Genomic DNA, 26,177 nt, shown 5'->3' with positions numbered 1-26,177 from the left:
AATGCAGCTCCTGCTCTCAGGATATACTGCCCAGCCATAAGAGCCCTTCGATCTGGGGCAGGTTTGCTGCATGGAGACACAATCCCTGCTCTGTGAATCACCAGTGACCTCTGGAAGGCACCAGGAATAACAGGCATGTTCATTCCCTGCCATCGATTTTCTAATTTTGAGTCAAATGGTTTAATCTGGGGAATGGTTATCTATTAGGAATAAAAATACCTAAAAATGACTTCAGAAAACAGTATAAAGCTTTTGAAGTGAAACAATGAATTTAGAAGGGGAGCTTGAGGCAAAAGGGTAGTGATTGGATAAACCTTAACTTGGGAATGATTCTGTGGCCAGCCACACAAACATAAAAATTTGGAATTTATTTAAACTTAAAAAGACAGACCTATGGGCCCAGACCTTGGTTTTACTGCACTGAGTGTCTGGAATCTGTGCCTATTTTGCCCATTAAATCTTTGCTGTTGGAAAAACCTTAAGAAAAACTACTCAAGCTGAAAAAAAAAAGGTGGTACAGGCAACATTTTCACCTGGTTAAAATGAGAAATAACATGTTGAATTTTGAGATCACTGGACAGCCATGAATCTCACCAGAGAACCAGCTCAGTGACAGCACATCCCTGAGACAGCCTGCAGGAAAATAATTTGGTTGTCTCCAAGAATCTAAGGGCTATTTAGTGAAATGAAATGGTGATTTACAGAGGAACTGTTTGGGGTCACCACTGTGCTGGTGCCCAGATCTCACACATTCTGATAACTAAACATCTGCATTGACAGATCAGCTGTACTTTATTAGATCCTGAACTTTAAATGGTCATACCTAAGCTTTCCTTGCTATCAATTTATGTCTCATAATGTTAATGATCTGTAATAAACATAGATTTTGGCATTATGTTAATTCATCTTAAAACCGCATGTAGACAACCTGTCATTTCACTATTCCTTCTGTATTTTCTGTCTTTGACTTTAGTTAATTAGTCCATTAAGTTCCCACATAAAAAGAAGATTCTAGAAAAGGATTTAAAGTATCAAACTGTAATGACCTCAGAGCAAGCCACGTGCACAGTCAGGTGTGGAGGTTTTTTACTTCCAAACAGGCACTTGGTGGCTCTAAGTTGACTTCTGTTTATTCCTGATGTTTTTGCTCTCACTGTTCAACACATCTTGCCCAGAAATCAGGAAGCACCAGATTTACCAACACTGACCATACAACTCCCAACACTCAAATAAGAAACAAACAAAACCCTTAAAAGCCTCCTCAGAGTTAAGCAGCTCAACCCCCACAACGCTCAGAACCAGAAGGTTTTAGGCACAACCACTGAAACGTGAGAGAACAGGAAAGTGTTGACTCACCTCCCGGTCCAGCAGCACAGGTGACACCACCGTGACAATGTCCCCCTTCTCCGGGTCGATGTAGAACATGTTTGGGGAGGGCTTGCTGGGGGTCTGTTTGAGGATGTTGTACCTCAGCAGCGCGTTGTCCGTGCTGGCGTCGTCGGCGTCGAACGCCGTCATGCGCATCACGGTGGTGCCTGGGGAGAGGGCACAAACAGGGCATGGGCTGCTGGCCCTGGCACCGCACCTGGGGCCAATATCCAATTACCTCATCAGGAGCACTAATTGCTTCCACCTGCTGCTCAGCCTGTGCTTGTGGTTGTACTAGTTTTAATTGCTAGTTAGCCAACAAGGGACTTTATAATACAGAATCAGAGGATCAGTTGGGTTGGGAGAGACCTCCAAGATCAAGTCCAACCTTTGATCACCAGACCATGGCACTCAGTGCCACATCCAGTCTCATCTTAAACACCTCTATGGATGGAGAATCCACTCCCTCTCTGGGCAGGCCATTCCAATGCCTGACCACCCTCTCTGTAAAGAATTTCTTCCTGATATTGAACCTAAACCTCCCCTGGCAGAGCTTAAGGCCATGCCCTCTTATAGTAACTTCATAATATAATTATAATAACTTTATCAATAAGAGCTGCTTATGATTTGCAGCAGACATGTGGCTCTAACATAAATCCCTCTATCTGTGTACTTTGAAGCCATCCATAATTGCACTTCACTAAATGAGCTACAGGTGTATCTTTTTCCCTTTGAATTCTGCAGGTAGAAAGTCTACAGATGTGTATGACAATAATAATTCTGAGATAAGAGAAAGGTTTCCTTTTGCACTGTAATGTCTTGCAATGTCAAAATGTATTTAATATTAACTTAATTATTAAAGCCTACATTATTCTAATTTCAATTTGACAAATGTATGGGCTTATTGTGTCAGCCCCAATAAACCCCCATCTCTATTGCCCCACTGTCCTTCCAGTGAGGAAGGGGTTTAAATACAGAATTCCTACAGCACCCAGTTCCTCTGGAGATGCAATAAGGGAACCACTGTCACCTGCCCAGACTCCTGATTTCTTCAAGAGTTCATTTTTAATTATAACTATAAGCATTATATTTTAGAAAATCTAATTAAATAATAAATCATCACAGCAAGACTGAAATATTTCTGGTAATACTGAGCTGAAGACAGAATGAAACTCTGACTAATGGCAAAAAAGTCACAATCAAATCAACAAATTAGTTTCAATGGAGAATAACATTTTAATAACAGATTAATGTGAAATATATTTATACAAATAAGCAATCTAGGAAGGTATCCATTCTTTGTCCTAAAAGTCCCAACTGAAACAGCTTATCAGATTCCATGAGCTTCACAACTGACACTGAGGTGGCTTCCACTGGCACCACGTTATCTCCTGAGTGAGTCAGAGGGTCACAGGGAGTTCTAAGGATTAGTTAGAGAGTAATTCCTAGATGGCAATCCCACAGACTGGGCAAGGGTGATTTTAAAATATCATGATGAAAACATTTCAAATACAAAATTTTAATTTCTCAACAGGTCTGCAAGACCATCTGATCTGTTCTCAGTAGCCTGTAGATTTTTGAGGCAAAATAAGGGTGAGTGATTAAAGGTTTGTGATACAGACAAGGCCTAAGACATTGGACTGGAAGTGTCTCAGGAACAGAAACATGGATCATTCCTGTACAGTGCAGAACACTGAGTTTATATTCTCTCTGAAGGTCTCAAAGTTAAAAATGAAATAAAAATGAAATATTGTGATAAAAAAACCACAACAGTCCCAGCTTCATTTACAGGCTGATACAACAACTGTCTGGTTCACCATTAAACAAACACAACTGGCTTGTTTAGATAGATTTCTTCTTTATTTTTCCTTTTGCTGTGCTTCCCAGAGTGCAAAGTATTGTCTCTACTTGGAGTGACCTTGACTATAAGCTCTCCAAGGTTTTGCTTCATTGCTACTTCAGGCAGAGTTACCCCCTTGGGGAAAATAGCAGAGATCTGAGAGCATGTTGGTTTTATTCAGCAGTGATTAAAGGTCAGACAGCTCAAAAAGCAGCTTATGCTGGATACCAGGCCATGTTTGCCAGCATTACAAGGTGATCCCAGCCCTGATATTTCCACTGACTTTGTCTGAGACTGTTTCAGAAGAAAAGAGGAAAAAGAGCAGCTTTCTGTTTCAAGGAATGAAGAGTCACTCTCTTTTCACAAGTACAACACAATGTGTTATTTTTTAGACATTTATCACATTTTTAGATTTTTTTCTATTAATATTAAATAATGTGTTTCATGAAGCTCTCCTAAACATGAGACTTCAGTGAAATAAATAAGGACTAAGGCAAATCTTCAAGGGATCTTAGAGGGTGTCGAAGTTCAGGTGAAACTTGAACAGGTTTCAGTGCACAATGTTTTCCTGAAAAATGCATTTTAATGAGATGCCATATCCAAGTACATCAGACAGCATTTTAAATGAATGTACAGTTGCTGTTATTATTTCTCTATTAGATGAGCTGATGTTCCAGAGGTTTAGATACTTATTCCTATATATGCTCAGCAGAAATCCTCCTTGTACAGTTGTCCAAGGTAGTTGTACTGAAATATTCCTGCTGATAAGACTGTGGAAGGCACATGGAAATGCTGAGCTCTGGTGTAAATGCCCAGCTCTGTAGTTAGCCTGGCACAGAAGTTAGCCTGGTACAGAGGTTAGCCTGGCACAGAGGTTAGCCTGGTACAGAGGTTAGCCTGGCACAGAGGTTAGCCTGGCACACAGGTTAGCCTGGCACAGAGGTTAGCCTGGCACACAGGTTAGCCTGGTACAGAGGTTAGCCTGGCACAGAGGTTAGGCTGGCACACAGGTTAGCCTGGTACAGAGGTTAGCCTGGCACAGAGGTTAGCCTGGTACAGAGGTTAGCCTGGCACAGAGGTTAGCATGGCACAGAGGTTAGCCTGGCACAGAGGTTAGCCTGGTACAGAGGTTACCCTGGCACAGAGGTTAGGCTGGCACAGAGGTTAGCCTGGCACACAACTGGCCCAGTGCAATGGCAGACTCTGACTCTGACTTGCCAGCTGCAGTTCTTTAACCCTTCAACTCACCAGCCATGATCTTGTTCCATGCAATCATCCCTTTGGTGCACACAGATGAGCAATTCAGCAGCTCAGAGGAGCAGAGTCCTGATTCATTTTGCACAGAGGTTGCAGCTCCAGGAGCAAAGCTGGGCACAATCACAACCACTGTTCTCTGTGCTGCTTCTGTCACCATTTGGAGATACTAAATTCTGACTACCATCAGTGTGTCATTTCCATTTCAGTAGCAGTTATTCTGTTCTCACAAGTTCACAGAACAGATGTGAGAATGCACATAAGATGTGGGGTTGTCTTTAGATGTCCTAAGGTGTTAAAACAGCCTGTCTGAGGTTGTGTATTTGGGAACCCCCATCACAAAACTGCACCTCTTTAAACATCACTCATGTGCTTCCATATTTTTGGCTGATGCCTCCACACTCACAACAGCTTTAAACAAGCAGCTCAAATACACACCAGGTACCCCTTGGAGAAGTCCAATCTCTGTATTTCCAGGAAAGAACTTTCCTATCCTACTTGAGCTGTTCAGAGACATGACCATACACCACAAAAGACAACGTTTATAGAGAGATTTCCTTCCTTAAAGTGTAGTGACACAAATGTCTGTTGTGAAAGGCTCTACAGCATGCAGCAGCCCTAAAGACTTCCACTCAAGATTCACACTCCCTCAGCATTCCTCCTCCATCACAAAGCTTTATTCTCCATAAAATATTCATTTCCCCAGCCCTGTAAACTGACTCCCTCTAATTCAGTGTCATTTTCTAAATTCTTCCATTCCTGGCATCAGTCAAATGCAGCTGCTTTCAATCCACAGAACAACAGCTTGCCACATTGTCATGTCAAACAATATATATTAACTTATTGAGCTGGGGAAGAAATTTCTGCAAAAACAGTCCCTTGGTAGTGGTGCCAGTGATGCCCAGACACCGTGGGAACAGCACTCTTGGTGCAGGGGCATCTCAGCATCCAGGGGGGTCTCTGTCTCCCTTCCTGGCAGTTCCACGATTCTCAGAATCCTCAGAACCTGCCCTTGCACCTCCCAGAGCTGCCCTTGGGTCAGACACCTGCTGCTCCAGAGGCTGCAGCCACTGGTTGCTCATTCAGCCTCTAAGTGGGCTTGGAAAATTGGCCAAAAACTCCCTTTGGGAACTCAGAAGGAAAACACAACACATGCCCAGTGTTGTGGGGACTGGAACAGATGGTTTCTTGGGCAAAACTCATTGGCATTTAGTTAATAACCTCTTAATAACCTTTTTATTCCTTTCTTTTCCTTTTTGTTCCTTTTTTTTCTTTTTCTGTCAAGATGCCAAGAGAACATTCCTACCACCCTTTTTTATTTACTTTATTCAGCTGCTGGTTGACAAATAAGACTGGAACACTGTGGAGGTGAGGCCTATTTCCAGCTTGATGAATTGAGAACAAATATCTCAAACCTTCAGCCCTAAGACTGAATTTCAATATTCATAGTAAAATATTATCCATTTTAAGGACTGATAAGTTGTAATTTAATGAGAGTTTCAATACCCAAAAACTTCACACTGGAGATTTCTCATGTTATTTTGACTCTGTGTGTCTGCTCTGTATGTTCAGTACTTTAAATGTTCTCTACAAGTTTACAGAAAGGTTCTATTTTCCTGGTTAAAGCAACTGCACTGCTGAGTTTTATCTCCACCTTTTCACAAGTTCATCTGGACCTCCCTAAATGGATAACAACCAGTTGCACAATGGCATAGTTTAAAAAAGTAAAGATATTTTAAACCAAAAAGGAAAATAAGGAATGCAAAATGGGATGAAGAAGGAAGAAACCAAGAGGGTTACCCATATCTAGAGCCCAACCTTCAGAAAATGGAGCAAAGGAGGACCCTCCTGACCACGTTCTCTTCATGACTGTTATTTTATACTTTTAGACAACAAGCCCCAGGGAAGCAAAGCAAATATAAAAAGAAAGGTCTATTATGGTTGAATTGCAACTATGGTTATTAATTTATGTGTGCTCTTAAAAACTTAAAGGCCTTGCTCAACAGAGAGAGAACATTTAGTACAAATTATTGAGTTCAGGTTTTTAGCATATTTATATTTGTATGGAGCAATAATATTCTCCCCTGTGGGACTTTTTGCCATTGTCTATTTAGACATGTGGCAAATCCTTTTTAACCTATAGTTTAGGTGGCCTCCCTGAGCTGTGCCCTGGGAATGCCAACACTCTGCAGGCAGCAGGACTGGAGGGATGAAAAATAACCAAACTTCTCTGGATACACAAAAGAAACTTTGGTGACATTAAGTAGAAATGAAGAACTGTCAGGAACTGTTACTGTTTGCAGAGAGTTAATGCAGAGAGAGGCACAGGAATTGAGTGGGACATTCCCAGCTGGACGTTGTGACAGAGCAGGGAAGATGTATGGGCAGGTCAACCTTTAGCAAGAGAGGGGTTTAACCTTTTTCTCCTGAGCAGCACAGCTGCTGTGGCAGGATGAATTACTCACTGCTGGGGTGCCTGGGACAGCAGTTCTGCACAGGACTGTCCCAGCCTCTGCTGTCAGAGCCTTCAGGGAGCTGCTGCCCCAGGGCAGACACTGAGATGTGCAATGTCAGCAAATGAATCTGCATCAGTTGAAGTTATGGCACATGGAGGTTACTTTGGGATATTGTGCTTTGTCTCCAGGGCTGTGGATGGTTTTGTTGGGTGAAAATATTGAAAATTATCAGTCCCACCAAGGAGTCCCAGGTCCTGTGTGTATTACCAGTACATACCAGGCTATGACACTTTGTGGTAACAATATGTTTGCTGAAATTTATGCTCTATTTTTTGCAGGTGCAGGGAATTACGAAGAATGTTATTTATCCTTTCATAACACTAAAATCCCCATCACAGATTGAGTGTTGTGCAAGACTTGTGGTCCCCAATTTAGATAACCTACATCTTAGACCTGTGCACTCTTCCCTCACAAAAAAACCCCACAACAGAAAACCCAAAAAAACCCCCAAACAAACAATAAAAACAAATAAACAAAAGCATATAGTCTTTGCATTTGTCTGACAGACTACAGATAGCACAGAATAAGTAGTTCCATGGAGTAAAATCAATGAAGTCTAATTTCCTATCTGGTGTTGTCCAAAAGCTCATCCTCTGGATGGATAAGATGGTCTCTACAGGAACTCAGGTCAGTCATTCCCTTAAAGATCATCATTAGGATCTTTTTCTCCTCTTTTATTTTCATGGCAATTATATGAATTTAAGGAAAAGCTTCACAGAACTTTGTCCCTATGAGAAAATTAGTGGAAACTGAGAGCTGATTTCAAGTCTTGAGGGTCTGACTGCAAGACAGACTGACAGAAACACATGCTGAGAGTCACCTTATTCTGATGGCTTCTTATTTTAATGTGCCAGTTCCTTTTCAACTTGTATCTATAGTCAAACTGAAAAATAAAAGCTATTGCCAAGCAGTCAGGGGAAGGAATGGGCTGGTTTTCCTCTATGCCAAGTGTACTACTTATTAATCTTCCCCCTCACCTGAATATTTACAGGTATAGGAGTAACAACAATAACTGGACATGGGGTGACTGGGCTGGTAAATGATTTTCTGGGAGAGGAAAGCTGGTGAAAATGTTTTACAATTCTCAGTTTAATAAAAGGATATTAACTTTTCAGAGCTTAAAAAAATAAATGGGTTTAATATTTTGACACACAAAATTTTTAGCACTCAGAAAGCAAACTCTATGATATGTGCCTGAACCAAGTTTATCCTTTCCTAAAAGTGAATTTAACATCCAGAAAACAGAAATAGGGGAATTGTAAGAGGAGAGGAGTAGTGACAGCTCTGCTGGTGCAAGAAAATCCTCATCAAATAGTCCTACAACAACTCTGCCTTCCCCTCAACAATTGTCCCAGTTCTCCTTGATGTCACTTCTATCCCCTCAGCAAACAAACCTTCCCTGAGTTCATCCCACTTGTTCACTTACAGCCCCTCCACATGGACTGGGAACTGCAAGTTTAGGGAAAGAGGACTAAACAATCAAGATGCAGCTGAAAAAAATGCCATCTTTCCTGCAGCCATGAACAGGTTGCAGATTTAAGCAAATTCCCAAAGATTTTTGCTCAGCCAGGATCCTTCCCAAGCTGTGAGTCTCCAGTAAAAATGCCCCACTCTCTGTCTGCTTCCCTTTGGACCAGTGAAGTTTATTAAGAAGAGGCATGAATTACTTCTTGGATCATGACCATAAGCTATAAAAAGTCCCACTGTTCTAATATTCTAAGTGCCAATTCATAACATAATCTTCTCTGTCAGATAACATAATTCATAAAGCAATATAGCACGTCCTCTTGAAGGAAGTGGTTTAATGTAAATGATGATATGCACTGAACATCTCACAGCAGGAGAACATGACAGAGCAGTGATTTATGTGTGAGAGAGTATCTGTTCAACACACAACGAGCAAGATTCAGCCCCAGGCATCCTCAGCAAACACAAAGGACCCCTGTTCTCTCTGGAGTTTGCCTGGCACTGGAAATCAATCAGAAAAGTCAGCAAATAAAGACTGGGTGAGGCATTAAAACATCATTAAAATCAACCTAAAAACAAGGCAGGGCAATTCTTGAAAAGATACACAAAAATATTGCCTTTTTTTTTCCTCCTGAAAGCCTCAAATTGGGAAATTTCCACAATCCCTGTGTAAATTCTGACCATGTCAAGTGCATTTGGCAAACACCTGCAGCAAACCAGCCCAAGTCCCAAGGGGAGGTTGGTCAGTGCCAGCAGAACTCCAGGCAAGGGAGACAAAGGTGTGGAGCTCCTTCCTCCTCTATTGTGCAACTACCAGAGGTAAAAAGAGCCTGAGACTGGACATCTCCTGCCTGGGGTGATTTGCTCCTTCATGAGCCCTTTGATCTGAACTGCTCAGCAGTGAAACACTTTGTCAGAGGTGTCACAACTCACGTGATCCCCTGTGCTGTTCTCCCCCTTCCCAGGGAAAATTGGAATTGCTGCAATCACTCAAATCTGATTTCAGGCATGTACAAGCTGTTCAAATGCAGATGTAAAGTTTATAGTCAAGAACAGCCAAGCAGAGAGCTTACTAAAAATACATATTCTGCACCTATCTCGATTTTATAGTCCAAAAGTTTTCTTTTCACTTTTCATTACCTTTTCTTTAATATTCTCCAACTCTTCTGCTCTTCCCTGTATATCTGGGTGGGATAGTTCTGGCCAGAGCAATGCAAATTGCTAATGGACAACAATGTTTAAAGTAATACAAATAAATAAGGCCAGATGTAATTTCCACATCTAGAAACACCCATGAGAAATTACCTTTTAGGTTTCCCCTAAACTTCATGACACAGAATAAACCAGAGGAAATTAGATTAATCATTTAACTTTCTCCCCCCCAAAAAGAAGTTAATAGCCAGTCTCTCCCAGGCTCTGGGCAGGGAGATATTCTTAATAAAGATAAATGAAGAAAAGAAAATAGAGGTTTCAGAGGATTCTTAAGAAAAAAGATTGTCAATGATTTGCATTCTGAGCTCCTGGGAGGGCACTGACCATCCCTCCCTTCAAAGCCACTTTTGGTGTTCTGAGTATTTGCAGGGATGGAAACACAAACTTTGCAGACCCAGCAGCACCTGGAGCTCTTAGAGCTGGGAAGGAATCAAGGCAACACTGGACTGATGTCCTTTAACTTTTTATGGAGTAATCCCCTGCCAAAAGCAGCTCCAACACAGAGATGTTTGTCAGCCATATCTTCTTTTTTATCTAAGGCAAGGCTGAAACCAGGTGACTAAAATCCAGAGGAATCAAAGAGATCAGCACCAAGTGCAGGTTTTAATCAGTAGTGTATTAAAATCTAATAACACTTTGAGAATGAAAATGAGAAGAATATTTTCCTTTCACTCCGACAACAAATTATTTTAAAATGCAAAAGAAAGGCAGCATTAATTACATTAATCACACTAATCAATTAGTATTGACACTAAGTGCCTTTTTTTTTTTAAACACTAAAAATACACTCTGGGAGGATTGGGTAAGGAGAAACCCAGGCTATGCTGCGCTGGGTGTGTACTCTGCATTAGGGCTTGTTCCACAACAGCAAAATGGAGACATTCACAGATTTCAATGATCTCTTGATCAAGGCCACACTTATAGATGGAAGATCTCATTCCTTAAATTAGCTGTGGTTGTAAAGGAATTGACTGGCTTCTTAAAAACCTCTTCCAAACAAGGCAGCAATTCCAGTCCCATCTCAGTGGGCTTTAATCAAACCCACACCTTTCCTTCACAGAATCACTTTGCACTGCTCTGCTGTGGCCAAGGATCTGCCCTGGCATCCTTCCTGATTAAAAGGTAATAATATTATATTTTAATAAGATCTCTTAGTGCAAGGTCAATCTCCCCTGATTGGAAATGCTTTTTGTGACAGTGGGCCAGGATTTCTGTCCATCTGATTCAGCCCAGCACTCCTAAAGCAAAGATTTATAGCAGGTGAGGCTGTAGAGGAGTGACCTTGAAGGTCTGCATTAGGCATACACAGCATTACAGTGCCTTTATTCCCATTTTGCCTTCCTAATTTCTCACTTCAGCATATGTGAAAAGCAAAAGGATGATCTGTGCCTTTTCTTGTGCCTCTTCTGCATTAGACCCTTTCCCTTCTTGCTTCCAATAACTTGCACAAGGATCAATTTTAATTCATATGGGTATAGGGTAATTATCCACCTCCATACACTTCATCAGCTACTGCCCCTTGGAATTCCTCATCTTTATTCTTTGCCTTGCTAACTAACATGCACTGGTTGTGCTCTAATCTCATGCTACAAAGTGGGGAGAGAATGGAAACCTCTGTCCCTGTTCCCCATGAGCCGTCCCTGGGTCTCTCATCACCTTCATCACTCCAAACCAACCCATGGAAGCCAAGGGGGCTTCAGCATTGTAAAAGCAGTGCTGAGGAGGGAAGAATCAGACATCCTAATGAGGAGGTAAATCGTCCTACAAAGCTTCCAGCTTCATCTGTAGGAACCAGAGCACACACTTAATTCTAATGTATTATTTCATCTTTGTATTGATTTCATAGTCAGGTCCCGGCCATTTGATCTATTAAACATCTGAGAGTTTTTATCTCAGGGATAAGTGCTTCTATCCTAATACAGAACCTTTTTAGATGAGTTTTGTTTTTCTTCTGATGAACTACTGGATGAACTACTGGATAAATTATTTGGTTGGTCTCTCAGTATCTGCCCTGCTGAAGTTATTGAAATTCATCTTGCCCAAGCAATATTTCATAATGAACTTCACTGCTGGACCCAATAAATAAACTGGGCAACTACTCCCTGTTCTTCCTCCAGAGAATTGCATTGTCCACTGCTCTTTCCTAGATAAATCATAGCAAGGATGCAGTAATTCCTGGTAAAACTACAAACAGAAGTAGAATATTTGATTTTAAGGTCTCCAAGTTAGTATTGAACAAATCCTTTTAGAGGATCACAGGCATCTCTTGAAAAGATCCTTTCCCTTAAACAGGATTCATTTTTCCCCTTCCATTCTTCTGAACCAAGTTCAACAGCTTCCCACTGCTAAGGAGTCCATGGGGAGGAAGAATAAACACAGTCAGTTATTCAGGGATCTCACACTTCAGATTGGTCAGCCTTTAGAGCAAGCCATAAACTCATTCCATAATAACAGAGGATGGAATGTTGTCCAGCCATTTTCCCCATCTTGAGACTGAAGTATCTGCATACAGAGATCTTTGCAGCCCTGCTCAGAATGATCCCTTTGGTTAAATTATATTTTAAAGCCACTCTGGCTGAATTTAGTACAGAATTCAGGTGCTGAAAGGGTGAGCTCTGTGATTTTATGGCAGGTCTTTGAAACTGTGGGGTATAAATCACAGGTTTCAAACCTCTGTCCACACAAGTAACAGGGATAGGGCTTGGAGTGTGTGATTGATGTTTTCAGTAGGGTCTTGATATACTTTCCTGAATTAAGTCATTAATGAAGTCACTCAGTTCAGCAAATTGGGGGTTGGGCAATGTGACTGATTTCTCAGTTACAACCATTTGGGGCTCAAGTATCTACTATTTTAGGTTTCTTAACAGTCACTGGAGAGGGACTGGCAATTTTGGATGCAGCTCATCCCATTCTCATCTAAAAATTTAGGCCACGTGAGATTAATTAAAGAATTAATCTTTAGAGGAGATTAATTCTGGAAGAAATCTGACTTATTGAATATATCAAACTCCAGGGCACTTAAAATAGTTGATACCACTCCTGTTAGTTCTGCCCATCAGACAGATGTGGGAAGCAGGGTTTGAATAAAATGATTCTCCTGCACTTTTGTTCTGGTACCACATATTCTAAACCAATTCCTGAGTGCTGAGGGGAGGGAGCCCTGAGCTGCACAGCCCTGCAGTCTGCTCTGCCACCTGACCCTGGCAACAGGCAGGTCTCCAAGGGGTCACAGCAGGCCAGGACATCACTGCTCTTCCTCCCTCACAATTGATGCCTCATGTTGGGAAAGGACCCTAAGCAATAAATCAAGTTATTTTAACTTTGGCTGTAATTGATTTAGTATTGAAAGGGCTACATTACGGCCCTGCAGAGAAAGTATGAGTATGGGAAAGGTTCTGTATGTCATAAAACATCTAAATATTGACTGTGGAACTCCTTAATGTAAAATTAATAATTAAGCACAGAACAGCTCCTGATCTATCACTGTCAGCAATTGGATACTTAGAGATCACGAAGATTTGTGGAGCTTTGTGCAAACAGAGTGTCATTAAGGTCCAGGCTTGCTCAAGGACATTTATACACTTGCACATGGTCTTTCTGAGGGGCAAAACCAGTGTTGCATCATCCCAAGAAAGAAGAGCCAGGAATAGAGTTCAAATGGTGACACCTTCTGCTTTTCCCCCAAGTAAAATTGCACAGCCCTCAACCTGAACACACTCAAAATTCAAGTTTTGAATTCAAGACTTCAATGAAATCTTGTTTCTGGGGGAGGAGGTGGGTCTGAGCCATGGGAAGGATGCCCTGAGTGGAGCCATGGCAGGTGGGTGTCCATCCTACCCCTCACCTTTCCCTGCCAGAAGGAACTGGGAAGGCAAACAGGACTCGGGAGCAGACAGAGGGGCCCCAGCCTTGGGTGCCCTGGTGACCTTTGCCCTCACAATTTCCAGAGTTAAAAATGCCAACAGCAGCATAGCCCAAAGTTCACAGGCAATTGCAAACACCATTTGTCAAACACATTCATAAATCCTCCCCCCATCCTCAGCTCTGTTGTGATTTTGAGAGGAGCCCTGGCTCAAGGTGCATGGAAGAATGACAAGTTCAGGACACAATCTCTGAGAGATGAGTGGATTTCTTCCATGCAAAATTTGCTAGAGAAATCAAGATTTTTTTTTTTTTTTTAACTTCACAGCACTTGTGTTCCTGTGATTTATTTGTTTGTTTTCCCACTAACTTCTCTGAACCCCCACTTCCTGTGGGTGTGAGCTGTAAATCTCACTGGCAGTCAAGAAGTCAAGGTCAGAACTGAGTCACAGTTTTTGTCTCCAAGGTTTCTGCCAAGGTCCTTCCCTGACACTGCCACACACATCACAACTGGATGAGATCACCAAGATATTATTACACATTAGATAAACTCAAGGGTTGAGGAGCACAGAACCCCCAGTGCAACTACATTGTAAATCCCTTGCCTTTTAGCAAGACCAGTGACTTCCAAAAACCTCCTCAAACTTAATCCCTGCTAAAGAAAAAAAAATCAAGGAAACAAACAAAAATCCTCCAAACTTATCAACTGTGATATCTTTCCATTATAATTATTTTATGACTGTTTATCTGCAGCAGGACCCCTGTGACAGTTATAAATGAGCCACAATGATTTGTATCTATGGATTCCATGTCATATTTGAAAAATTGTGCCTTAAATCACAGATTCCTGACAGATCTGGAAACTCCAGGAGGAGAGAGGCATTGCAATGACAGGCACCAATGTCAAATGAAGTTATTCTGTATTTTAGCACATTGCCAGACACAAGCATTAAATGGTACAAATTCCTTTGATTCAGGAGCAGTGCTTTTTATTCTAATCTGCTATTTTATTCAAATGCACTACTTTATTCAAATGCATTGTTTTAAAGAGAGAATAGTTTGTAATTTCAGTCACTTCCACGCCACTTATGAACTAACCCATTGATACCAATCCCAGCAGCATTTTGTTAAACATATTGTACTTTCTATGCCCATAACAAGCAGATCTGATAATGATCTTCTGTGCACTGAATGTATCTGTTGACACAGTGCAACTCCAAATTAAACCTAATGGGTAATTTGCTAAGGCAAATAAAAGATGGCACATTTTACAAGTTTCCCAATTCCACTGCAATGGCACAAAATAGCAATATAGGTTAAAAATTAAAATAAAAATCATGTATACTCCTGCTACCATTGACTTTAAAACAACACAACTGGTGGCAAATTAGTTATGTTGTCCAAAGCACAGAAATGCAGCTGCCAACAGCACTGTGAAAAAAATTGGTGTAGGAGTAGGATGTTCTTAAAGAAATTAAGCTCCAAAATGTCACACCTCTGACTTCTTCTGTAAACATTTTCTGAATTTTTCGGACTTTTCTTGGCCAATAAAAGCCCATCTGTGTTAAAATACACATTAATACTTGCCTCCAAAAGAATATATTTATGACTTATTAAGAAACATTTACTCTCTATATCAGATACCAGGGTTATTTTCTGTCCCTGAAACAATCATGGTTTGAGACTGAATTTCCTTTGAACCTCCTTACTGCATTCAGGTCTCTTGTTAAAAATCCCAGAATGCAAAATCTCCTCTAATGTTCCCTCCAGGTTTGCCTTTAGGAAAGAACCAGCCCGTGCATTCCATCAGTGCCTTCAGAGCCTGCCAGTCTCTGTTTGCTCTACCATGAAATCCTGTGGTCCTACAACCAGTGTTTGATTTGTTCAGCCAAAATGACAATTACAAACCCGTTTCTCTGATATTTTGCATACAAATACAACACACAGCCTGGCTGAGCAACTAAACTGCCTTTATCCAAGTGGGATTGGTTCAGTCTGAGCCTGAGCCTGAGCCTGAGCCAAAGTTCCCTCCCTTGGCTGGGGATGTGCTGGGGCAGGACATGGGGGGGTTTGGGAGAAACACCATCCACACCTGGGGCTGCACTGAACACAGTGGGAAGTGCTGCCAGTCCCTGCCTGGATTTGCCCAGAAATCAGTTCTGCAAAATTAGGAGGTAGTAGAAGCTGCAAAAATACACCACTGAAGGGTTTATTCCAATTTAACATTTTATTCATAATGCCATTCAGCTGCATCCCACTTGCAGAAAGATCCAGTTCTGCTCATTTCAGAAGGGGTTTATCATCTTTACATGTAGGAAATGAATTGATAAATATTCTGGCAGATCAGTTCTGGAGTGCTGGAGCTCCACACACACACACACACACACACTTCCCTCTGCTTCCAAACAGCAACATTCCCATGCACAGGAAACAAGTTCAATCCTGAATAATACAACATAATTGAATGTGCTGTTCCAGTTTGTGCCCAAAAATCTGCTCTTGACCCTCCCGCTTTGCTCAGGGATGCGCCAAGGGCTGGGCAGTGCTAGAAATGCCTCTGAGCTGCTCTGGGTGGGACATCAGGAAGGGGTTGCTCCATCAGGGTTTGAGTGGCAATGCCACAAAGAGGTCCCAGTGTCCAGGAGGGGGAAAGAATCAGCAAAAAGCAGAAAGGGGAAGGATTTTTCATCCTCCAGTTCTGCCTGTTCCTGCAGCAGTGAGACAGATCTATGGACAAGCCTACAAACTGCACGATGAATTAACCATGCCACATATGTTTATAAGCCATAATTAGAAGCAACCCAGTGACCCTCAATTAAACATTTATGAGAGATTTATGCAGAGCTAGTTAACCATTGATAAGGCACTTGCATGGAAACAGAGTATAAAGGATGAGTTTCAATTTTCTGGGCAAACTTTCTAAAGCACTTTCCTTTCATTTTCTGCATGTGGAGACTCTGCAATAGTGATATGTGGGAATTTCTGGCAAGTTTTGACTTTCTGCCTCTGGGATGACACTGAATAATAGCCCAGGAGCATTACAGCTCCCAACAGCAAATGAAAGCTTCAGGAGCTGCCAGCACACACGTTCTTAACACTGAAATCTATTTCAATGCACTGCTCTGAAGCAGAGAGGGAGATTTAAATAGATGTGTAATTATGAGTGCCCGGGTATTTTTCTTTGATGTAATTTCATTTTGATACTCCTATTTAAATATGTAATCGAGTTCATTTCTGTGTTATATACACATATATATATATATATATATATATATATATATATATATATATAACAGAGATAATAGAGATGGAGAAAATATTAAAAAATAGATTTTAATGAAGTTATTTTTAGTTTGTAGTAGTGTAAACGAGTCTCAAACTTGAGGTCTTTTTATTGCCATTGTCATCTACTGAATTATCCACATTGATTTGGCTTCACTCAAATCATTCCAAAGAAATTCAAGTCCTTGAGGTTTATTCTTCTGAAGCAGAAATATCACCTGGACCCAAACACACTGGTCAAAATCTTAACTCTTCCCTGCTCAGCCAACTGTGAGAATTAAAAAATCTGTGCTTTTTCAAAGTAATCAGTGGGGATATAAGACTCCTTTTCTTCCTGTTTTGCTGCAGCCATCCAAAGCAATTAATATTAACAAAAAATTACACCTGACTGCACCACGATTGTTACTGAGGAGGAACAACACACCATTTCTGCTTCTGCTTTCAATAAAATCCCTGGAAACTGAAATGTGACACTACAATAAATATATCTGTTATTAAAAGAGGCTACATTTTTGCAACTCTAATGTCCAAAACTTAATTTTTTACCGGATTATTCAATTAGAATATTTGAAACAGCCACAGATGTTTTAAAAAATGTAAGCTACTGACTTTAATGTCCAGAGGCACCTTTAAAGTATCATAAGAAAATTTGTCATTCAATGTTCCAGTTCTCAAACACAGTAACAGAGAAGTAATTACAGAATTCCTGTACTAATAACCAGCAATGGAATTTAAATAGAGAAAAAAAATCTGATTTTCCCAGTTTGTTTCATGTAGGCAAACATAGGAAATGTAAACAAAAGAAAATTTAAAGATTCCTCTCCCTCTGTAAGAAAACAGCTTCATTTGCATAATCTCCTACAAGTCTAATTTTCCTTTATGATATTTTGGAATGTTTTCCTGATCAGTGAATTCCCCACGGCAGCATAAAAACTTCTCCCCTCAGTAATGAAATTCTTTTTTTAAAGCCCAAAATGAGGCTTTGCAGTACAAATATCCCTGGCATGGTGCCCTGAGACAGAGGCACTTAATTCCTTCCTTTAACCAGAGTCCACATAATCAGGAACAGATTGATGCCTCTGGAATGAAGAGCTTTGCTGAGAGGGGGTGCCATGCTGAGGACAAGCCATGGCTGGTACTGGCACTGCTTGGCACTCTCTGGGTTTCCAGCTGTCCTTCATGGGACAGACAGAAGGAGCTGGAGCAGGAATGAAGGCAAAGGGGAAGTTGGGCAACCAATTCCACCCTGGGCATCAGTGGGTGTGCAAAGCCTGGCCCTGGAGCCTCCTGCCCTGGCTGTGCTGCTGGCCTGGACTCTGCCCCACCTGGCTCAGGGAGCAGCTCCTGCCCAGGGCTTTGGGGGTCAGGTCTGGGCTGTTCCTCAAGGGTCACACCCACTGCTGGCAGCTAATTAGGACATGCTCATTAGCCCTCCCTCAGCCCCACCAGGCATTGTTTCTCACTGACAGTGCAGGGAATCCTGCAGGGAAAGGCTGTTTGAAGAGCCCGGGAATGGTGATGGAGTGAGGGACCTCTGAGTCCCTCAGGAATCCTTGGGGTGGCACAATCCCAGGAAAAGGGGCTGGCACACCCTGCTGCTCAGGGCACTGCTCTGCCAGCTGCCCTCCCAGCAGGGCTGGGCTGCAGCAGGCAGGGTTGGCACCAGGCAGCAAGGAGAGCTGTCCCTCTCCTGCCCAAGCCCTCTGCAATCCGAGGGTGCCACACAAATATGCTCAAGACCAGGGAAACCAAAAGGAAACACAAGATCTTCCAGGAAAACCATTACTGGCAATTCTGACAGGCAAAATTAGTTATTTTTGCATAAATTTCAGAAGTTGTTTCCTCACATAGGAGAGGAGCAACTGAAAAGCTGGGGCTGGTGATCAGTCCAAGGGGTGTGCAGGGTCACTCTGCTTCATGCACCACCGAGCTTTGGTGGACTCAAAACTCCTTTGTGACCCCTTATTTTGCTGCTCAAGAGTTACTTAAAAAGAAAAATGTTTCTTTTGCTATTTACAACCTACTCAGAGAGGCTGGGCCAGAGGTTTGGGAAGGAAATACAGACCTCAAATAAATCAGCACAAGACCAACATAAAATGAAATTATCATCAGCTTTGCTGCCCTTGATTGCACTGAAGGGCTGAAGGGTTTCAACCTTCCTCAAACATTAAATGACAGCAGAATTTTAAGATCCTAAATTTAAATCCACATTAGCAAGGAAACTGATTCCAAACTGCTGTCCACTACCTGAATTCACTACCTGAATATTTGCAGGTAGTGCCACTTCTCCTGCAAGGGGTGAGACTTTCTCTGAATGGATTTTGATTTAGCAGATGTGCTGACAGAAGATCAAGTTCTCTGAGAGATTTCATTACATACCTTCCTACTAATGCAGAATTGTTAAATAAATGTTACTACTACTGACAGCAGTGATAGGAACATGATGGGCAGATCATTATTTATTTAGTTTCCACATTTCCAATTTGTTCCATTTATTTCACAACTACACAAGCTTGAAAAGGCTTCTTAAAATGAGTCATAGAAATGAGAACATCAGAAAACCAATTAGATCATCAACTCTATATCATTATTCTGTTCCTTTCTTGTTCTCCTCAGGTTACATATGTGGGAATATTAACATTTCCTTTCAAAGGCAATTCCAATAAACTTTTGGTGCTGACATTAAGTCCAGATTTTCCTTTCCTTCCACCTTTCTCCAGCATGCAGCAGTGACCATTAATGGATTTATAAATGCATTTATAAATACTCTGAGACTTGCTAGAGACATGGCAGTCCCACAGCAACCTACATTATATTTTATTCTCAACTTCTCCTTGAAACCACAAGCAATGTTTCTTTTCCTCTGTACTGATTCTTTTTTCAGATCAATGATTTTCAGCTGCATTTTAATTACAAAACCGTAACACAATCTCTTCTCCTTATGTATACATAATGCAAAGTGCTCCAAGAAACATCTATAAGAGATGAGGCTATTCTGAACACATCAACTGCAAAGGCTGGCTCAGTGTTTCTTCCAAAAGCAGAAGAAATGGGACTTGATTCTCTGCTACATCCAAGTAATACTAAAGGTCTTCTAGGAATGAGAAAGAAGAAGAAGCTGGAACGTGACTTGTCATTTTCCCAGTCAAAGAAACAAGCAAAGCTGATCCAAAGTAGTTTCCATCCATCCATCCATCCATCCAGGTGTCCCAGTGGTTCCTCCTGTGCCCCTCCACAACCTCTGTGTTCCCTGTTTATCCACTGAGACATTCCCTGCCCTGACAGCAACAGTGAGAGGTGCTGAAACAACAGCGAGAGCTGTTCCAGAGAGCAGGTGCTGCTCTCAACTCTAAACCCAAGCCCAGGTAACCTCTTTACCTTCAGAGGCCTCTACAGTATATGTAGGAACTAAAATTCCCAATTCCAAAGCAAACAAACCAATTTTCTCTGCAGAAAACCACTATTTACTTTTAATTTTTTAGAGAAGTATAACTTGAAGAAAACTGAAGACCTTTTGGGCACCGATCTCGTACTTCGAGGGCACCTTTCAAAAGGTGCCCCAAAGGTAGTTGGACAAATAAACAAGAAGTGGGACTGGCAGCCCAAATGCAGACAGGAGAGTGTTTGAGGGCAGGATCTTCCTCCCTGGCTGGGGATCCAGGCAGTTCTCTCAGGAATCCTCCAGCCATGCAGGGCTGTGAGGGGAGCAGCTGATGCTCTGCCAACCAGGAGGTTGGCACAAATTGTTGGCCTTCATTTCCCCTCCTCAGTGAAGCTCTGGGGAAGCACATGAGATGACACTGCATAGAACTCTCTGGATTTTTTTGCTGAGATCACCACTGAAGTCAAATTTGGACGTAAATAAATCACATGTTGAGCAGAGTTGGCTCTGAGCTCTCTGTGCTCTCCCTCTTTGGCTGTTGGGGCAGCACATTTCATGGGTAAATTTTACTGCATCTGCATGAACAGCACACAGAGTATAGGGCAGAAATAAATATTTTACAAATGCCAGCCTGTTTTGTTTGTAAACTTAAACAAGAGGACTGGTAGTGGGTGTTGGAGAGAGCAAACCTACATAATGCCACATGTGAGGAATTCTTGAAGATGAAATTTGACCCACTTGTTTGTTATGTTTCCATCCTTGGAAAACCTGCCTGTATAATAAAACACACATAGTTTTTCTGAGGCTGATTAACCAGCTTGTTTCCAGTAAAATTCTTTTCCCTTGAGAGGAACATTAAGATTTTCTTTAATGCAATCTTCAGCCATTACCATTGATTATGGCTTCATTAAATATGAAAATGAGGATTTACTCTCTGCAACAGATCTCACGTTCTGCATAAGCGAGTAAAGATTTTCCTCTGTGCTCCACTCAGAGAGAAGTGTGAACAAATATTTTATTTATGTGCAGTTTTGAAGGAAGAAATTGCCTGTGGCAAAAACACAGCTCAGTGGCAAAACACTTTGCCAGCAGGATGGAAGTCTGGGGCACAAACCACTCCAGCCCAGGCAGCCTCTGTGGCACCAAGAAGTTAAATGCAATAATTTTTTAGCAAGATGAGCTGATTAACCACACAAATCCTGCTTTGTGAATGAATCCAGAAGTTTATTAAAAGGCTGGTTGAAGACAAAAGGATATTTCAGTCAGTGTAAAGCCAACTGTCCAGCCAGCCTGGCAATAGCAATGGAGCTCTGGCAGGTGCAGTGGCTTCAACTAAAACATCCATTAAATAGCCATAATTTATGGGAAAACAGCAGAGAAACTCCATATTAATGTACCAATAGAACTTGAGCAGCACTAAAGATTTTTTATTATTGTCTTTCTTGCTAAATATTTTTTTTGGAAATACCCAATTTAGTTCTGTCTTTGGAAAAAAAAAGGCATTTCAGAATCCTCTAGTACTGAGGAAACATCAGATCTTTTTCTAACTATTACACTGTTCTATAATCAATATTTACTCCATGAAGCTCTGAAATGTTATAAAGATATAAAGACAAATGTTCTGCCTTGCTGCCTGAATTGCTGAGCATCAGGTGAGCAGCTCTTGTCCTGCTTTTTCTAAACCACTTCATGCTCGTGGTTTAATGAGATATTTCAAAGATCAGATTCATACCGTGCCTCTATAACTTTGCACACGTTGGAAGAGACAAATGCAGCAAGTCCTTGCTGTAAAGGGTATTCCCAGTTTCCACATGTATCAAGGAGACTTTTTAAAGGGCTGATCTATAACCTCAGGGATCAATTTAGACAAAAGCACATCAGATCAATAAAGCAAGGAAGAAAAAGCCAAGTGAGCAAGGAAATAGAGAGCAATAGGAAGGTATTAGTTTTGGAGGCACTGCATAGATCCCCTTACAAACAAGAGCTGCTTCCAGGTGAGACAATCTCACTCTTGGCTTCCCTCTGAACCAGCAAAAAGTGCATTTCTAATTCACATCTTCACATCTAAGTGTCAGATATTGGTTTCTCTCTTAGGGCCAAGCACTTTTCCAGGGGTAGATATTCACAGCTTCTGGTGGAGTAGAAATTGTGCCTCCCTCTGCCAACAGTCCCTGTGCATGGCACAAACACCAGAATCTGCACACCCAGGCACTGCTTGGCAAAGAGCTCAGCTCTGCCCAGCAGGGAGCCCAGGTCCTTCCCCCACCCAAAATCCATGGAGTGATTCCCCTGAGGTCACTGAGGTCCAGCAGGGTCCACACAAGCAGAGAGCAGAGGTTGCATCCCTCGGGTCATGCATCTGGAATTAACATTCCCAAATTCCTGGGGAGGGAGGTACAACCACCCACATAGGCCAACAATCACCAGGGATGACAGTGGGGCACAAATGGTCAAGTTTTGCCTCAGTTTAAATGTCACATCTTTTGTCCTGGGCTCTCTCTGGGATTTACCAGCACAGCCAAAGGGCATCTCAGCTCACCTCTCATATAAAAAGCCAATATTTTACCCTCAGTACCTTATGGGAGAGAGAAACTACACAAACTTGAAAGCATAGAGCAAGAACTCAGCTTCCAAAAAACCCCTTCAGAGCTATAATTTCCCTGCCATATAATAAATTGTGCTTGAAATAAGGTGAAATCATTCTGTCAAAAAGAATACAGATTGTCAATCAGCAGCAGCTCTCTGAAAACAGACTGAGATAAACATAACAAGAGTTCCATCACGAGGACTGTCTGTGATTAAAAATGCTGCAATGGTATCATTTAAATTCCTCTAAATCCAGGAAAAAAAGGGTCTCTGGACAAGGCTGAATACAAACATCACAGGCAAAATGTAGTCACTATTCTCTAAGTCTTGGACCAGTTTTCCAAGGAATTACAGTACCAGTGAAGACAAGGAAGGAATCAAGGTCCAGAGCACCACACGTACAAATTAAAGCAGTGCTAATTGGGAGCCCTCCCCCATCTGTGGGGCTGCATGGAAGACATTTGACAACACATGGATGACCCCTAATTTTTTTTCCTTAAAATGTTCCATTAGAAAGATAAAAAACATCCACAAAATATGTAAAGAGGTAATTTTTCCTGTGGGAAGCTGGTACTTATTTTGAGCAGTCCATCTTTTCCCTGTGACTTCTGCCCTGTGCAAACCAAGAGCCAAACCAGCAGGTGATGTAAGAAACAGCTCCACGTTAATGCCAGGGCAGGGCCCTCCTCTGGCAACCTTTAAAAGGGACACAAAAACATCCCTGCAAAAGGGCAATGCCAAATAAGTCCCCAACTTCCTGAAGTCTCCAAAATTTGCAGATGGAGGTGAGGGATGCACTTCCTGGGTTCATCCACCTCTTAGTCTAAGCTGCTTTCCTTGGATACAGTGGGAACTTGGCAAAACACACAAGCACATTCTTAATGTATAACAGATTTAGTGCAGCACTGAAAGGCAGCTGCTTAAGTATTTATTTGTTTATGATGCTTTTTAATACCTTTTGTTTATTATCCTCATGGATATCCTTTCACAACTTGCCATGAATCAACAATGATTAGCATTAAAAGCCATACAATATTTATCACAGCAATGTGTCTCCTGCCTAAGGGAAGAAACCAAAGAAAATAAGGGGTTTAATCTTAAGAACAGACAACACAACATTTAAAGAGATTTGGCCAAATACTTTTTTCCTCCATAAAGGTGGAATCCTGTAAAGTTCTGTGATCAGAGCAGCTCTTATCTGACAAATAAAAGGAGAGTTTTGAACTAAATATAGCACTGAAATGGGAACAGAGAGATCTTTGCTAAACATCCAGTGTGATCTCAAAAAAACCCCAAAAGTCTTTGTATTCTTTGTTATTTTTTTTTAATTATGGTCCCCTATTTGTCAAATATTTAAGGACCATAGAGATGGTGGGACAGGAACCAGCATGTAAATCAATTCAGTTATTTTTTAAAAATACTTTCAATAGTCAACTCAAAAGTTAAATAAACACACTGAAAGTATAAATAACTTATACATGAGAGAAAGCTGTAACATTTTCTTTACCAAAAGAGCCCAAGAGCAAACTGAAATTAGTGTACATGCATTTTAGAGATCACAGAGTGTTTCTTATCTCCACTTCTCCAGCTCCAGCAGGACAAAGACCAGCTCTGCACAAACACACATTAAGGGCATCATAACTCATCAGAAAGCTGAAGGAATCCAGGAAGGTTTCCAAAAGATTTCCTGACCAGATGGAGACGTGAGAGATCAAGGTAATGAGGAATTTTAAGTGAAAAAAGCATAGTTGGAGTTGAACTTCATTTTCTAATTTGCACTTCAATAAAAATATGGGGTTTTTAAGAATAGTTTTTCTTAACAAAACAAAACCAAACCACCAAACCCACAACATTCTCAATAAAATCCTGAGATTCTCAGGACAACACTTTAGGTGTCACTAACTGGTGCTGGGAAATAAGTACTTAAAAAATCAAAGAATTGTTTGGGTTGGAAGTGACCATAAAGATCATCTGGTTCCAACCCCCTGCCATGGGCAGGGACAGGAAAAAAGAGTATTTAGTCATGAAATCACTGCCATAGTGCTCATGGTGTGTGACATTTTATAATTAAAAGCCTCCAAATGTGGGAAACCCCCTTTTTAGGCAGCTTCAATTTGAGTGGCAAAGTCAGATAATGTGGTGGAAGACGAGAGCCATGCTCAGCCCAAAGCTTCCAAAAACAAAGCTAAAATTCAAACATTTCAAGGATTTCAGCTCCTCTTTCATAACTGAGTTTAGAAATCTTTCTATAAACACCTCTCTCTGACCAGAAAAGTCATGGCCAGTCACCATATTAATGAAGCTTCATAAAACACCTAATGAGGTTTCAAGATCTCCTCCCAAACACTTGGTTTGTTCCTGTTCTTCTCTCGTGCTTTGTGCCTCTCACCTGATCACAGAGCAGCAAAGGGAGCCCAGCACTGATGGAAATCCAGCCCTTTTTCAGTTTTAATTTGGCTCCACTGCTGCAAAACTGTCACTCAGGTTGATCTGTTACCTTTAAACCTCCCTGGTTTCACCTTTTTCTTTTTTTTTTTGGTGTTCTCCTCCGGGGCACAAATCCCTCAAGATTATCCCCCCCCAAAAAGAGAATCCACAGAAAGGAAAATAGTTTTGTATTAAAGCAACCGGGGAAGGCAATGGGGAAAACTGAGAAAGAGTTATTGGAATGACTAATAGCACATTAAAAATATATTAAAAAGGTGTAGTATAAAATGAGATACTAAAAAACAGGTTAGCAGAAATTCATCCCCAGTGAATCATAATTTTAAAATATTTGCAGAAACAAATGGAATTACAATATAAAATCCCAATTATTCAGAATTGAGGTATCTCCCTGCCTTGCAAAGAACTATAGAGATGCTGGAAAAGCTTTTTAAAATATAAAGTAATGAGAAAAATAATTTTCTCATCATAAAATCTTCGGCAAACAAGTTATAACTGTGTAAGGAAAAATGCACCTATTAAAACTTCCTAACTGCTCCAACTTCATACAAATGCACTGGGAACTCACCTGGTGAGGGGTGTGGAAAATCTCTTTGCTGGTAGGAGATTCCAGCTGGGAAATTGTACTGAATGGTTGGTAATGGGCAAGTGTTGGTTTCATGTTTTGTTCTTACCAGTTCCCACACTGTCAATAATAATATTTGAACACACATCTTGTTTTTTGTTATAGAATTAAACATTTGGTGGCAGCTTTTTCAGCATTTCCTACACCTGCCAGGTAATTTGAGGTATTGCTGAATTTTTTAATTGATTGTAAAACTTGCACTGCTTGACAACACCTACATTTGGGAATGAAACTTCTTCATTCTTCTGCTTCATTGGTTGTTGTAGATGATCCCAGCACCAGGAAATGGTGTTTCTTTTATCCTGGATGGAAAAGGCCTTTTCTCCCTCATGTGGACCA

The 26,177-nt window shown here is 41.2% G+C and overlaps 1 protein-coding gene across 2 annotated transcripts in view; it reads right to left on the bottom strand.

Annotated features, from left to right (window-relative positions):
- The window catches only part of CDH13 (cadherin 13), a 450,489-nt gene that overhangs the window by 140,928 nt on the left and 283,384 nt on the right, over nt 1-26,177 (bottom strand). For both annotated transcript variants that reach the window (XM_071567404.1, XM_071567403.1), the window contains exon 7: nt 1,357-1,535. In XM_071567404.1, the coding sequence (XP_071423505.1) occupies nt 1,357-1,535 (179 nt within the window). The remainder of the gene's footprint in view (nt 1-1,356; nt 1,536-26,177) is intronic.

This window comes from Pithys albifrons, chromosome 12, assembly GCF_047495875.1.
Source record: "Pithys albifrons albifrons isolate INPA30051 chromosome 12, PitAlb_v1, whole genome shotgun sequence".
Classification (NCBI taxonomy): domain Eukaryota; kingdom Metazoa; phylum Chordata; class Aves; order Passeriformes; family Thamnophilidae; genus Pithys; species Pithys albifrons.
This window is presented reverse-complemented; position numbering and strand designations above follow the sequence as displayed.